The sequence below is a fragment of the Ptychodera flava genome, chromosome 2 (assembly GCF_041260155.1).
Source record: "Ptychodera flava strain L36383 chromosome 2, AS_Pfla_20210202, whole genome shotgun sequence".
Lineage (NCBI taxonomy): Eukaryota > Metazoa > Hemichordata > Enteropneusta > Ptychoderidae > Ptychodera > Ptychodera flava.
This window is the reverse complement of record NC_091929.1, coordinates 18,570,897-18,585,594: the sequence shown is the minus strand read 5'-3', so window position 1 is coordinate 18,585,594 and position 14,698 is coordinate 18,570,897. Positions and strand designations below refer to the sequence as shown.

The following is a 14,698-nucleotide window of genomic DNA, read 5'->3' as shown; positions in this document are numbered from 1 at the left end:
TACATACACAGCCTTAACTGGGAAAAATAAGCACAGTGTTGCAGATGCAGAGAGGTTACTTTCCCCAGCTGTATCAAGACTGTTTTTTTCTCTTGGGTATGAAGAGGAAGGTAGATTTGTCAGACTTGTCAGCAACTGGCACAAAGCAGCAGATGGCAGAGGGATTAGTGAAGACGAAAGGAGCAAGTTCAACAAAGATATGTTTAAACTTCATCTTGGATGACTGATGCCCTGGCATCATTACAATCCAGACTACAGTACTATTGATCCTCTAAGGTATGTTAAAAATCTCTTATTACCATTTCTATAAATACATTCTCTTCTCTAACACATGTGATATACTGCACTTTTTAGTGTCTGCTTTCCAAACTTATCATCTGGCTACATGTTGAGTTAGCTTAATACCATGTTTACAGTTTGGTGGCACTAGTCATGTGCACAGGGTATGTATGAAGTAGCCTTTGAAACAGTGCTTTTGCTTGCATAAATAACCTGTGTTTTATAACTAATTCCTTACAGACCAATAAAGGGTATATGTGGATTTACCAGAGAAATCATAGTGGCTTTGATTGCCAACATCGAAAGTGCAGAATGGAGACGTTGTGAAGAAGGGCCACCAGAACACCCAAGAGCCAGTACAACTGATGACGTGGAGGGATTTTTCTCTCTCATTCATTCAATGTTGGGTCCAGTGTTTGACCACAAGACTTTCCGTGATAATTACAAGTAAGCAATTCCCACAATTACTTGTGACTTCCTATGTGCATCACTAATCATGTAAATTACAAGCAAGAAATTACCCTAATTACTGGTGACTTGTTTTTATGTACTTCATAATTCGGGTTATTGCTTACTTATAATTCTCATGATGAGTGATGTACATAATAACCAGTCACAGTCAAAATGCCCATATGAACCCAGATTGTTACTGGCTATAATGATGATAAATACAATAAAAACACACATTAATATTGAACATTGTGTGCCATGACCGGCAGTTTTTCTTTTTAAGGCCAATAATTACAAAAATTATCAACATCACTGCCAAAGGCACTGGGTACAATCAAATATGAAGTAACTGTTGATTGTTGTGTATTATTACAGCTGATTAAAGTCTGTTCAGAGAGCATTGAAAAATCTGAAACATTCCAAACCTTGTTACATATGATTTGTATAGAAATGTATTAACATCTGCCTGTAGATTTTACATATATAACAGTCATTTTAATGCCTTCTGCTCAACATTTTTTTCCAGAAAAATATGTAATGAATTTACGAAAAGAGTCGACCCAGATTTACCATATTACTATTGGACTGGGAGTGATTCACGGTTCAACATGGGGCCACTGCCTTCTTTCAACCAACCATCAGGAGATGTGGAAAGACTTGACCGTGTCCAGATTAGAAGGCGAGCTGATCCTGCTGTTTTCCATGCCAACAGGGCATCAGTGCCACGCAGAGGATCACTAACAGTGCGCGCACAATTTTTTCAGAACCCAGAACAGTTGCCACCAATTTCATTGACTTTGTAGTATCAATCATCCTTATAAAGTGTATGAATGTAAAAATGACCCGCTATTTATACCCACGGGTTGGAGTCATGATCAGAAAATCTCATTTACATAACAAACCTGAAAGGAACCACATCTTGCAACAATTTAGCTAATATTATGGTTGATAGGCTTTCTAATGCCAAGACAAATGAGAACGGCTAACTATCTATGTAACTATTGAAGTGTCAGTGAATGTTTTCTAGCAATGAGCACACGCATATTTTAGCTAAAATGAATGTGATCTACTGTCAATCAAATTGTGGTTGCTAACCAATTGCAGGTAAACATTCCAAGTGTAAAAGAAGGCTAATTGTTTTTTTGGAGTGTGCCAGCTAAAACCACATCTTGCAACAATTTAGCTAATATTATGGTTGATAGACCCTTTCTAATGCCAAGACAAATGAGAACGGCTAACTATCTATGTAACTATTGAAGTGTCAGTGAAAGTTCTCTAGCAATGAGCACACACATATTTTAGCTAAGATGAATGTGATCTACTGTCAATCAAATTGTGGTTGCTAACCAATTGCAGGTAAACATTCCAAGTGTAAAAGAAGGCTAAATGTTTTTGGCGTGGACAAATGAGAACGGCTAACTACCTATGTAACTATTGAAGTGTAAGTGAAAGTTTTCTAGCAATGAGCACACACATATTTTTGCTAAAATGAATGTGATCTACTGTCAATCAAATTGTGGTTGCTAACCAATTGCAGGTAAACATTCCAAGTGTAAAAGAAGGCTAAATGATTTTGGCGTGGACAAATGAGAACGGCTAACTATCTATGTAACTATTGAAGTGTCAGTGAATGTTTTCTAGCAATGAGCACACACATATTTTAGCTAAAATGAATGTGATCTACTGTCAGTAAAATTGTGGTTGCTAACCAATTGCAGGTAAACATTACGACTGCAATAGAAGGCTAATTGTTTTTGCTGTGTACCAGCTAAAACCACATAGGTGTAAGCAACAGTGAAAAATATACAATACACTGATAAAAATATCAACCATTCACAGGCCTACTTTGTTTATTCACTTAGTGCCATAAAGTACTGTAATTGAAAAAAAATACCTCCAATAAGACAGTGTTGCTCCTATTTGATTAGAATTGTATTCTAAATAACTACAACTATCTGTGTCAAGGATCCCATGGTGAACTGCCAGAAAAATCAGCATGTGAGATTCTGACATATGTTATCAAAAATTGGCAAAATTACACAAAAATTGACAAAAATCAGATTGAGTTCATCTAAGAATTGCCCCAAAAATACCATTATGCAAATTTCACTAAAATTTAGACAATTTTGCCAAAAGTTATCCTTTAAAACTTCCACACCAATTTTCAAATTTTTTAAGCCAAAACAGGATGATTGCCCCAATAATACCATGCAGATGTTAAAACCTTCCCCTTAAAAGCAATGTGAACTGTCATCATTGAGTTTTTTTTATTTTAACCATTTTTACATTTATTAATTAATTTGCATATTTTTGGCAATGTAAACTTCATTTGAATGAAATACTATCTACAGCCCAACATTTATTTACACAACAAATATCAAGATCAAATGTGCAGTGGTACATGCCTACACTTCTGATCCATCAGACAGGTATTTACATATACTAAATGAGAAGTGAAAAAGTATTTTTTTTTTCAAAACTGAAACCCACCCCACCCCTGAGAAGTGTTTGTGGAAAAAGACTTAGCGCACTTTTTTGCTTTTCATGACGACATAGTTTTCCCACATGCTGTGTACTTTTGTTATAGTTATTTTTACATAGAACCCCACCAACATCCATGTTGTTCGGAATCTAATGTGATCAACAACCACTGAAAGTTTGCCCTCTGTAAAAGGTTTGTGAACATATCTGGTTAGTTCACTTGGAATAAATCCAATGTGCTGCCACCCATTGCCCACATCTAAATCAACTGCAATTGCATCCTTGTCAAATTTGTTTGAGGGATCTGGCCTCAAGCAGGCTTTCACAGGAAGCTTGTGGTCATAGAGTCTAATGTAACCAGCCTCCAGAACTTCCTGTCTGTTCATGTTGTGACATACACCTAGCACCTTAAATGGGACACTATGTTCAATATTACAAGGATCATCTTCATTGATGTCGTTTAGCCTGGCTATACTAGTAGTATCACTACTGATACTTGAAATTGACATTGACTCAAGAGAGTCAGCAACAGAAATTGTGTCATTTATCATTGTCCACTTCCACAGCATTAGAAAGGGTCTATCATTGATATTTACAATACAACAATCACTCATTGAACACTTTATAAGTGATTGCATGTTAAAAACACCTAGTCGTTCATCTGACAATTTGATAACACCATATGACATGTCTGCAAATTGAGATGACTGAGGTGTAACAATCTTCAAAACATGTAAATTAAGAGTTATAACAGGACAGCAGGGTAAAGTCCAAGCAATAGCTTCCTCTAGTCCAGTAACTGTGATCTCGATATTCACAGACTGAAAAAAAGTATACACAATACATACTATATTAGAGCTCAACTATCTAACTTTTGGCCAGTTTGACACTATTTTGGTCTGTATATCAACTGCAGTTGGCTGTTCAACTCTCTCAATAGAATGAAATCCAAACGACCGGTATTCAGCTTGCACACAAATAATTTGTGAAAAATTATCATCGCTATTGTCAAAAACTGCATTCAAGTCAGGACTTTAAATTTCATCATGACAAATTTATGCTAATAATGGAAACCAAATAATGCCTAAGATTATTATGAATGACTGTTGCAGAGAATTGGCAGTATATGCTGATGTGAGACATCATAAGGGTTAAATAACATGTTTGGAAGAGAGGTGGACTTTTATTCATTGATGCAAAGTGTATACATGATGAATGTAATGCCTCATTTTCAGTGCCGAATAAAATAAACAATTAATTTTCATATATTGTGACCTTTTATCTTACCTGGGTAAAGATAGATGAGGGACTGTAGTTGTTAATGATTGACAAATCATTAACAGAAACATTTCCTACAGCAAGGCCAAGAGCTGTTTCTTTACTCAAGATACTGTAGAGTGTGGTGTTAAGAATTAAACCAACAAAGTTCATGGTTTTGTAAAATTAAAAAAAAACGTATAATTTGTGATTATAAAAATAGCCTGTGCATAGGTGAATCAATATAAAAACATGGCATGCATTGATCAAAATGATTTTTCACATTTGAGTCTGTACAAAACCATATGAATAAGTTTGATACAATGGTACTATGTGCATTTAACGAATACTCATTTACTGATATACAATTAAACCAAGGATACCGTCCAATGTAAGGCATGTCTGTGTAACATGAACCTTCATCATATGTGTTTAGGGGGACTATGCATTGCGTGTCTACATCGAACACCATGTGATGCCTGAAAATGTTCACTGCCTTGTGAAAATTGTGGACATAATGCTCAGGTATCGTAATCTGCAAATTTAAATAAAGGCCCATCCTGGGAATAGCCTGAAAAAAATTCATACAATATAAGCAGTAAGCATACAACACTGGTGCATTGTTGTGTTGTAAACCAATCTACCAATTTAGGAATTGCAAATTATAAAATCTTGCATATATGAAGTATTGCAGAAGTTTGTACAAATTCAATAAACTGATTTTTAAATGCATAAATATTTAACAGGTGCCATTGGTAAGACAGACAATGTACATGCTTAAGGCGTCACTCATATGAAGGTACAAAATATTGTTTTATTCACTTTAAAATTTACCTGAAAAATATCCTTATCTTTAATTCGTTTCACGAATTCAACTGATCGCTTAATGCCAACTCCAGGAATCGATGGTAAGTAGTCACATCCTGCCAACACACTTATGTAAATAAACTTCAGGAAGGACCATTGATCAAGTTCAAAGCACTCCTGAAGTAGGCTGGCATCAATCATTAGTGAGGTCCCAAAATTCGTATCAGTTTTGGTGAAAACCTGTAGTAATAATTGGAAATCAGGTATTGAGAAAATAATTCTAAATGTTTTTCTTTGGTAAGCAAAATAAAAAAATGTTTAGCTCATGGAGATACTTACTTCAGCTGCTCCATAAACAATAACATCAGAGTCCTCCGTGATAACACCATACACTTTCCCACATGTTGCTAAATAGGCTAGGAAATTCGACGAAGTTTTCAACATTACGCGGAAGCTTGATTTGATAGCGTTTTACAAGTTGTGTGACCTCATATTAAGTGAGGTAATACTGCTGTCCCGTTCTGGATAGTTTTTTTGTAGAAGTTATTTCGGGCTACAAATTAGGTTAAGTTACCCAGACCGTACGAAAAAGGTGCCTAAAGCAACACAGAGACAACCCTATGTTTGGTAAGTAAGCGCCAAACACGTCGACATATGGTTGACTCGTCTATGGATTAAACGTAATCAATTATTACGAAATATTTACATTTAGTTTTTAAGCACATCAAAAATGAAAATCGGGATTTTGAAGTTTCAAATTATCAGCATTTAGCCCGTAATCACATTCCAGACGTCCGATTACTGCGATAGCAGTCCGATAACTACGCACTGAACATGGGGTCAAAATTTGGCAACTTGACCCCTAAATACCACCTCCGTCGTGTTAACACTTTGAGGATAAACACAATAAAGTTTCAAACATTGCAGCAGGCAATGAAAGGGGTTTCTTATGCGCCCCCAGGCATCCAGGACGAGTCGGATTCTGACTCTGAAGGACAAAGCGCGAACATTTACATTGCACCCACCGCCTGGCTGTGCGGCTAGGAAATTCGACGAAGTTTTCAACATTACGCGGAAGCTTGATTTGGCTCTCTTTACGCTCATTCAGCGTATGTGCGGCAAAAAATTGTCACATGTTGAGTGAACAATATAGAGGCCATTTTGCCAACAGTGCCTCTCACCCGTGCCAGGCAGCGGCATATGCATATTGACCAACAGGTACAATTGACGTCATTTGTACCACGCTATTGACACGAAAGTGTATTTAGCGGTCCTTGCATAAATTAGACCACAAACAAAGTGCTTCCAGCGAGGACAGTGTTGATCAGAATTCAGAAAGTGATTTCGAGGGGAATTAGCTTGCGGGCGCATAAGAAACCCCAGGCATCCAGGACGAGTCGGATTCTGACTCTGAAGGACAAAGCGCGAGCTCAGTGGACAAAGCAATAGAATGCTCGGGACAGATAGGAAAGTACGATGAGGCTACGATTCATTTCTTTGTACGAAATAAGACAGTATCAGTCTTAGTTTAAACTTTTCACGGTTGATTTTATTTTATAGCAAGTGGAGCGATCCCGTGCCTGAGTGTTTCGGCTCAATGCATTGCATGTTGTAGCTGCACTACAGTACACACAGTGTGAAAGTTTTCGGTCGACCTCAGTTTTCGGACATTCAATCACATGCTGTTCGTCGTACTCATTTCGCAACGTAATGATAGCGTTTTACAAGTTGTGTGACCTCATATTAAGTGAGGTAATACTGCTGTCCCGTTCTGGATAGTTTTTTTGTAGAAGTTATTTCGGGCTACAAATTAGGTTAAGTTACCCAGACCGTACGAAAAAGGTGCCTAAAGCAACACAGAGACAACCCTATGTTTGGTAAGTAAGCGCCAAACACGTCGACATATGGTTGACTCGTCTATGGATTAAACGTAATCAATTATTACGAAATATTTACATTTAGTTTTTAAGCACATCAAAAATGAAAATCGGGATTTTGAAGTTTCAAATTATCAGCATTTAGCCCGTAATCACATTCCAGACGTCCGATTACTGCGATAGCAGTCCGATAACTACGCACTGAACATGGGGTCAAAATTTGGCAACTTGACCCCTAAATACCACCTCCGTCGTGTTAACACTTTGAGGATAAACACAATAAAGTTTCAAAAGGTATGGTAATAAGATTTCGTAGCGCTTGTCATTTATGAAACTGCATTGAGCGAAATTCACTACCCTGTCTGGAAACCATCATACTGAGTGTAGCATATAGCTGTGTTGGACCATGGATGTAGTCTTTTTTTCTATCCCCATGGTTGGACATCGACCTTTGACAGAACTATAACTGCCTTGAAGCACGGGAGAAACGGTGCAATCGACCCATGTTCACGTGCATTTTAAGAGCAAACGAGATCCAGGCTGCAAAAAGCGATGTGTTAGGACTATTGTGTTGTGAATGAAGAAAAACAAAGAAAGCTTGTCGCAGCATTGTCGGGTCGCCATTTTGAATCGCCGTCTTCACGATTGACGGATTGTGTAGTGTAGATACGGGAAGCGTCCTACCGCACAAATGTTTCCGATGAATGAGGATGTGACATCGACTGACATCCTTCTTGGAATGTTTAATTCCCATATTTGGCACGAAAGCATAGTAAACCTTATCAGATAGCCTGACAAGTCATTTTAATTTTCCCAATCGGCGTAGCGATTGGCGGTACGCGACATGTGACCGTTGGTGATCTCGTGAAAAGATATGTCACTATAGCAAACTAAAAAATTTAGGCACTAAGCTTGCAATGTTCTCTCGTGCGCTGCTCGCTGCGTGTACGTTCTGAGCAAAGGAAGCCCTTGTCTCATACCCTTACAGACATGGGATTTGCGAAGGTGTGAAAGACTGTTTGCCCGTATTAAAATAAGTTGTCGGCTGGACTTCGAAAAGCCGAAAAAAGTCGAACGAGTTGGGCTTGGGGTATACGCCCACCCGTAACTTTTACTTGCCTTTTATCTTGACAAAGGGGGCGATACATAATACAAAGCAGTGACGTACGCTAACTTCAAGACCCAAAGACTGATTTTACGTTTGGTTGTATGGGCACGTCACAGGCCCTTTAAATCAACGTGTATATCTCTCAGTTACTATGGTACATGGATGGCCTCATTGTGGTGTAGGCATTGAATTCTAAACATTTTCTATGTCGACCATGCATTTATGGACAAACTGAAGGCTGATATGAAGAAATTAATTGTTGGTTTCAGAAAAAAATCATTGTCTGAATCATTGCAGAGTTCTCCAAATGTTGCAGTGTTGCTAACTAGTACTTGTGATACGAGTTCAAGAGACGGATATCATCCCTTTTCTTTGTTCCATATGATACAGATATTGCATACAAGATACATTCCTGTTCTGTTCAATTACGTAATCTTTCTACCTAAGTATCTGTCACACCTTTCTTGCAATATATATTTCATAAGATCGCTTCATTCAAATAGTTGTCCTTTAAATAAAAGATCCTTCAATCTGACTCAAGCCTCTTAAACGTAATGTTTCCACACTGGTCCTGAAATCAGGCATCAATGGTGTCCCATTCCTTAAATAACAACCAAAAGACTGTGTCATAATCAGAAGGCAAATGCCATTGTCAGATTGGCGTTACATCTACTGTTTTATGGCCCACACACCAAATCTTGAGCGATGCTACCCAAACATTCCTTACATTTTGATCTGATGACAAATCACAGCTCTGCCCCCGACATTTGTACAATAAAGAATGGTATTGGTAAGGTCAGGTAACAAATATCAAGGTGCTTAGGAATTTTCATCGGAAGGAGGTCCATGGTAAAAAATAAGATAATATAAAATAAAACCTGTGAGAAGATGATATTTCTCATTTCTAGCAAGTTAAATGTGAAGACATCAATGCATGTAGCCTCAAATTCCATGCCAATCCTTGAAATATCTGTTGATCATAACTAATTTCTAAAACTTCTTCATTTATATTCAAATAGACGATTTGACAGCAACACCTTGGTTTCCTTTTAAATTATCCACAAAACTGTTTAAATTCAGATAATTCTTACTAAGGAAACTAATATCATAAAACCACATTGTAAATACATGAAAATCAATACATCAGGCATATCAACCTGTGAGATGTTGAGTTTACTCACATTGTGCAGCACAATGCTAACTTTGTAAGGAAATTGAGATCTAGAGTACCACTTGCAGTAATTGAAGTTGTAGCGGTAATGGAAGTGCATTCAATATATTTGTTAACACTTCCGAAGAGGACTAATATTTTGGACAAATACATTAAAGGCCTGCGGGAAACAAACAACTGACACCAGGGCGTGTTAACACACGAAGCCATTAGCTTTTCAAGAATATATCAATTAATTAGTGTGCTATAAAGCAAGAAAGTTGGCTTATCGTTCAGGTTGTTTATTTCCTTGTTTTACTTTTTCTACAAATTTTATACAGCAGGAGCAGACAGAAAACTCAAATAATTTTCATCAGATCTTACAAGAGAAGATACTGTGACGGTAAATCATATCAACATTAACAGTAAACATGTTTGACATGCTAGCTTCAGATGCTATTATCTCGTCCGTATATATTTTCAAGTGAACAACATTAAAGAGTAAGTATTTCTTCCATCCCAATTTGAAAATACATAACTTGCAAGCTCTGCAAAATTATAGCGTGTTTTATTTGGGATCCAAGCCTACTCGACATAGGCCCCTTTGGTTTCGTTTGAATTCTTCCACTACTACGTCTTATTCAGCTCTAATTTTTTCTCCGTATTAGTTCGGGATTATGGAGTACTAGTGCATGGTGCCCATGGACTTTAAAAAATTACATGACCTTGGTGGTCGTATCAGATTTTAAGAAAATCCTCAGAACGGTATATTATTACAGCACGTACACTTCCAATTTCTTGTGTGTAATGCTTCAACTTGGTCTACTACAAATCGGAAATCAGATTGTCAGCGGTCATTGGACCTTGGCCGCTATATTGACATTTTGAAACAGTTCAGTTTAATCTGTAAAAGTTGTATTTTTCAGAACCGATAATTCTTTTGTATTGTAACTTTGCTCAGATCATCATCAGTAAGAGTACATACTAACAAGTTTGCCAAAGGTGTTCGAATCGGTGTGCGCCATGGCAGCCATATATTGCCATTTCCGAACAACTTACGATCATCAGAACAACAAATTAAACTGAATGGGTAAGCAAGGCACAGGAATTTCTTGTGATTTTTTTGGATTACCGTCGATGACCTATGACCTACTTTCACGTAACTAAGTAATTACAAGGACAATAGGTTTGATTTTATCGGATATTAATGATACAAGAACCAGGAGTTTACATAGTTGTTGAATTCTAATTAGTGTAGACCAAACTTTTCCTTTAAAATGAAGGATGACCTTGGATTACCTATGAGCTACTTTCGTGTATATCAGTTACTATACAAGGGTCAGGAGTTAGTTTCCTTTTGTATATTGGCCTTTATGCAACAAAAATGTTTTCTCAAAATGTCTGGATGACATCGGATTAAATTTGTTATCACATGAACCGGCCCGAATCGCCACCTGTGTGACGGAGAACAGGAGGATAAGAAATCCGAATTACCCCTGTTGTACGTCATCAACCGGAACTTTTTTGTGCATAGTGTACCGTTCATACATGTAGGCGTTGCGACACAAACAGATTTGTTGTGATCCATTCCATGCCAGCTCGCACGTTAGGGGCTTATTTTTACAAAAAGGTGACCCGATAAATCCAGACATGGAAACATAGAAGGCATATTTTTCAAACGAAATTTCGAGTCCCTAGAATTGTAGCATTTCCCGAGAATCGAATGGAGATATCGACGATTGTTTTATTTTAACGGCTCAGTAACGTCGCGGCTCCAGTTGAGTCGTGTAGGCTCAATGTGGACGTCGTACCTGGCGATCCCGGTTGGCGATAACACCGAAACCTACACCTCAACGTACTCATTTATTCAGTTTAACTTAAAGTTAAACTGAATAAATGAGTATACAGTATAATCTTCGGGAAAGCGACACAGGAGACACAAGCATAAAGTCATTAGACTAACAACGATCAATTTCCTTCATCGCACAAAAATTTCGTAAATTTTTGCTCGGAATCAAACTTCCAGCGCTGCAGAAGGCTGTTGCGAAGACATACGTTGTCGAGTTGTGTGCAGCGCTGTGGAACCCCATGTACTTCGAAAGTTGACTCAGACAACACTCGAAACAGAGTTTCCGTCAAGTAACAAAATTAGGATGTATCCACGGGCGAGATATGTGTCACTGCAAACATCAAAGTCCCTAAGACGAAAACATTGACGACCGAGATCGGGATTGACGAGTTGACACAGGCAGACACCGGTGACGACGGCAACGTTGTGGGCACAAACATGCAATGAGTGTGTCATCGAACGGAATCTTTCGCGCTCGCTAAGGTCATAAACGTTTGTGATATTTTGAAAGCCACGGCGTCTCTGACAATGAGAATTACTGTTTCAATCTTGTCGTTGCATTTACTTCATAAATCTATTTGTAAATATTCTAAGTAACTCTGAATACTATGGTTATCCGCGTACAATATCCGTCGCTTGCACGGTGAAAGCTATGTCCGCTGATGGCCAACTTGCCTTGGTGGTACAGCGCGAGACAATGGTCATGATTTACACGTTTACGTGACCTAATCCGTACGTCTGGTTGGTGGAGATACCATTTGGTGTATCAAATTTCAGCTTGATGGGATTTATGAATGAAAGTATCTCCTGGATGACGGACTGCTTTACTCTTTAATTGAAAGTACTCCGCGTAAGTAAAACACAAATCGAGACGAAATTCATGCAATTTGTTACGAAAATTTTGATTTATCTACATCTAAAGAAAAATAAGAAGACTGTTCATGTGATAAATATATTAGAAATTCCTTTATTCAGTATTGCAGGCCTCCGGCCTTTTACACAGTAAGTGACAATAACTACAAACAGATACAATGGGGCTTACTACTTGAAAATGGTTAGATTGTATGAAGAATTCAGAAAATCCATGTGTAATATCAATTTGTCTGCAATAGACCGCACAACTTCTCGCCTTCGGCTCGAAGTTGTACGGCTCCGCGAAAAACACTCTTATACGATGACGTAAAACAGAGACAATTACCCTGGGATTTTGTATAAAAACACTTTAACATATTTTAGCATTTATATAATATATATATATATATATATATAAATATATATATATATATATATATATATATATATATATATATATATAATATATATATATATATATATATATATATATATATATATATATATATATATACATGCTACTCTTCTGGATTTAGTTTGATTTTGACCATGGGCAATCCACCCCTCCCACATTAGGGAAAATGCCAAGAGGATTTGACCGGTTAAGAAGGGCTTGACTACGCAGTTTCTGCGTAGTGAAGCGTCATTACGTATTCATGGTGACCCCTGGCCAGCTGTCAATATCTTTGGGGGCTTTTGTCCTTTGGCCTGCTTTGCATATGCGTCGTTGGACACGACCTTCCAATCACCCAGGTAGTCAATTAAACTATTAATTGACTGTTTACCGACCCAACTAACACTATCCAGCAGCATCAGTCATATTTTAATCGCGTGGCCCGGGTGGGCACAACGTAGGAACGCTTGTATTTCTATGTGTACGTTTCACTTGTGGTGTTGTGTGTACCATCGTGCGTTTGAAGTCCTTGTTTCACCTATAGTATTACCTTCAAGGTGACAGGCTACTATTAAAGTTCAGTATCATTGCACCGAGTTCTGCCCACGGTGAAAACCACCTGTTTTTGCCTACTAATTAATGCCCGTCGCTGCCCGTCCTGAATGTAGCCAATTAGTCCAGTCAAAATAGGGTTAGACCCACCACAAATTGCAACAGAATTTTTTTCTTCGGAATGCATTTCAGAGAGGTACCCAGAACAACATATTAAAAGTTTACTCGAATCCACCTTGGGGAAATATGTCTAATTTGCATAAATCAAATATGGCGGCCAACCATCCAACAAAATAACATAATTTGCTATATATCACATGTTAAACAAGCTATTTCAGTTATTTCAAAGTCTGACACTAGTAATTTGGCCCAGGGAATTATTTTGGAGGTATAATGTTCCTTATAGGTACTTTATTAATTTGCATAATTCCAATATGGCGGCCAACATTCCTACAAAAGACATTTTCGGTCATATACCACGTATTAAACAAACTATTTCAGTGATTTTAAAGTTAAAAGTATATTTCTTAGGCATGGACAAACGATTTTCGAGATGCTATGATTTGCATAGGTAATTTGTTAATTTGCATAAATCCAATATGGTGGCCAACATTCCTACAAAGGACATTGTCGGTCATACACCACGCATTAAACAAGCTATTTCTTTGATTTTAAAGTTTTAATATTTTTCTTGGGTATGAAGAAACACTTTTAGTGGCTCAATTTTTACAAAGGCCCTTTGATAATTTGCATAAATTAAATATGGCTGCCATATTAATGCCCCATGGCTTAATAGCTTCTAATATAAATAACAGTTTTGGTATAGTTTTTAGCATTAGGAAACTATCAAGAAGAAACTGTTAAATCCTTGGACATTCATTTTTTAAATTTTTTGATTTTTCTGTATATGACGACTGTCAATGTTAATGAATGGTAGTGTTCTGAATGATATATTCTCTTTTTAAATATAACATTGAATTTATCTGTGTGTGGCATTTTCGTAATTTGTAAGGGTGTTTAACACTCTACAGTGTCAAAGCATGTAATCTGTAATGTTTACTGTTAAAAAAAGGGGTGTTCAAAATCTTTAGTTTTTAATTTAGACTGAAGCCCCTTCTTATTGATTGGGGCATCTTTATAAGATCCCTTAAATGATAGGCAAGAAGTCATCACACGTACCAGCAAAATACGATAAACACAACAAAGCTAAAAAAAGAAAAAATGATATAACCGAAATAAAAAGTGTCGTAATACACACAAATTGAAACTTAGTACTCTTGCAAACAATGTCTGATTCAGAAAAACTTTCTGGACACACAAACTCAAAAAATCTGAAAACGGCATGCTTTAGCAAAGACTTACAATTAATCCGAACACAGAATCCAACTATTACACAATACAAAGAAGTACATCTTGAGTCATTTTTCCAAGTGTCATTTTTCCAGATGTACATGCTTGTATCGTGTAACAGTTGGATTCTGTTGGGCTAATGAGTTGTTTGAATTAATTTTATATTTTAAGTCTTTGCTAAGCATGCAATTTTCAATTTTTGTGAGTTTGTGTGTTGATTAAGTTTTTAAGAGTCTGACATTGTTTGCATCAGCGCTTGTTTTAATTTGTCTGTATTGTGGCATGTGTTATT

At 37.2% G+C, this 14,698-nt stretch overlaps 2 protein-coding genes across 2 annotated transcripts; one reads left to right on the top strand and one right to left on the bottom strand.

Annotated features, from left to right (window-relative positions):
- LOC139115950 (uncharacterized) lies at positions 1 to 4,474 on the top strand. The gene is made up of 3 exons (XM_070678416.1): positions 1 to 276; positions 520 to 726; positions 1,256 to 4,474. Exons 1-3 carry the CDS (start codon positions 227 to 229, stop codon positions 1,530 to 1,532), a joined length of 534 nt encoding a protein of 177 aa, XP_070534517.1. The 5' UTR covers positions 1 to 226; the 3' UTR covers positions 1,533 to 4,474.
- LOC139115945 (uncharacterized) lies at positions 2,557 to 5,508 on the bottom strand. The gene is made up of 4 exons (XM_070678404.1): positions 5,302 to 5,508; positions 4,851 to 5,038; positions 4,498 to 4,600; positions 2,557 to 4,031 (listed from the first exon to the last, which is right to left on the bottom strand). The coding sequence occupies exons 1-4, from the start codon at positions 5,473 to 5,475 to the stop codon at positions 3,252 to 3,254; spliced, it is 1,245 nt and encodes a 414-aa protein (XP_070534505.1). The 5' UTR covers positions 5,476 to 5,508; the 3' UTR covers positions 2,557 to 3,251.
- Between the last annotated feature and the right edge of the window lie 9,190 nt (positions 5,509 to 14,698).

Bases quoted from the DNA above. Each gene is read 5' to 3' on its own strand.
- LOC139115950 (XM_070678416.1), top strand. From the start codon at position 227: ATGCCCTGGCATCATTACAATCCAGACTACAGTACTATTGATCCTCTA. The intron at 277-519 runs GTATGTTAAAAA...AATTCCTTACAG, and splicing joins AGTACTATTGATCCTCTAAG to ACCAATAAAGGGTATATGTG. The intron at 727-1,255 runs GTAAGCAATTCC...ATTTTTTTCCAG, and splicing joins ACTTTCCGTGATAATTACAA to AAAAATATGTAATGAATTTA.
- LOC139115945 (XM_070678404.1), bottom strand. From the start codon at position 5,475: ATGATTGATGCCAGCCTACTTCAGGAGTGCTTTGAACTTGATCAATGG. The intron at 5,039-5,301 runs GTAAATTTTAAA...AATTTTTTTCAG, and splicing joins AAGATAAGGATATTTTTCAG to GCTATTCCCAGGATGGGCCT. The intron at 4,032-4,497 runs GTAAGATAAAAG...ACTTTTTTTCAG, and splicing joins CCTCATCTATCTTTACCCAG to TCTGTGAATATCGAGATCAC.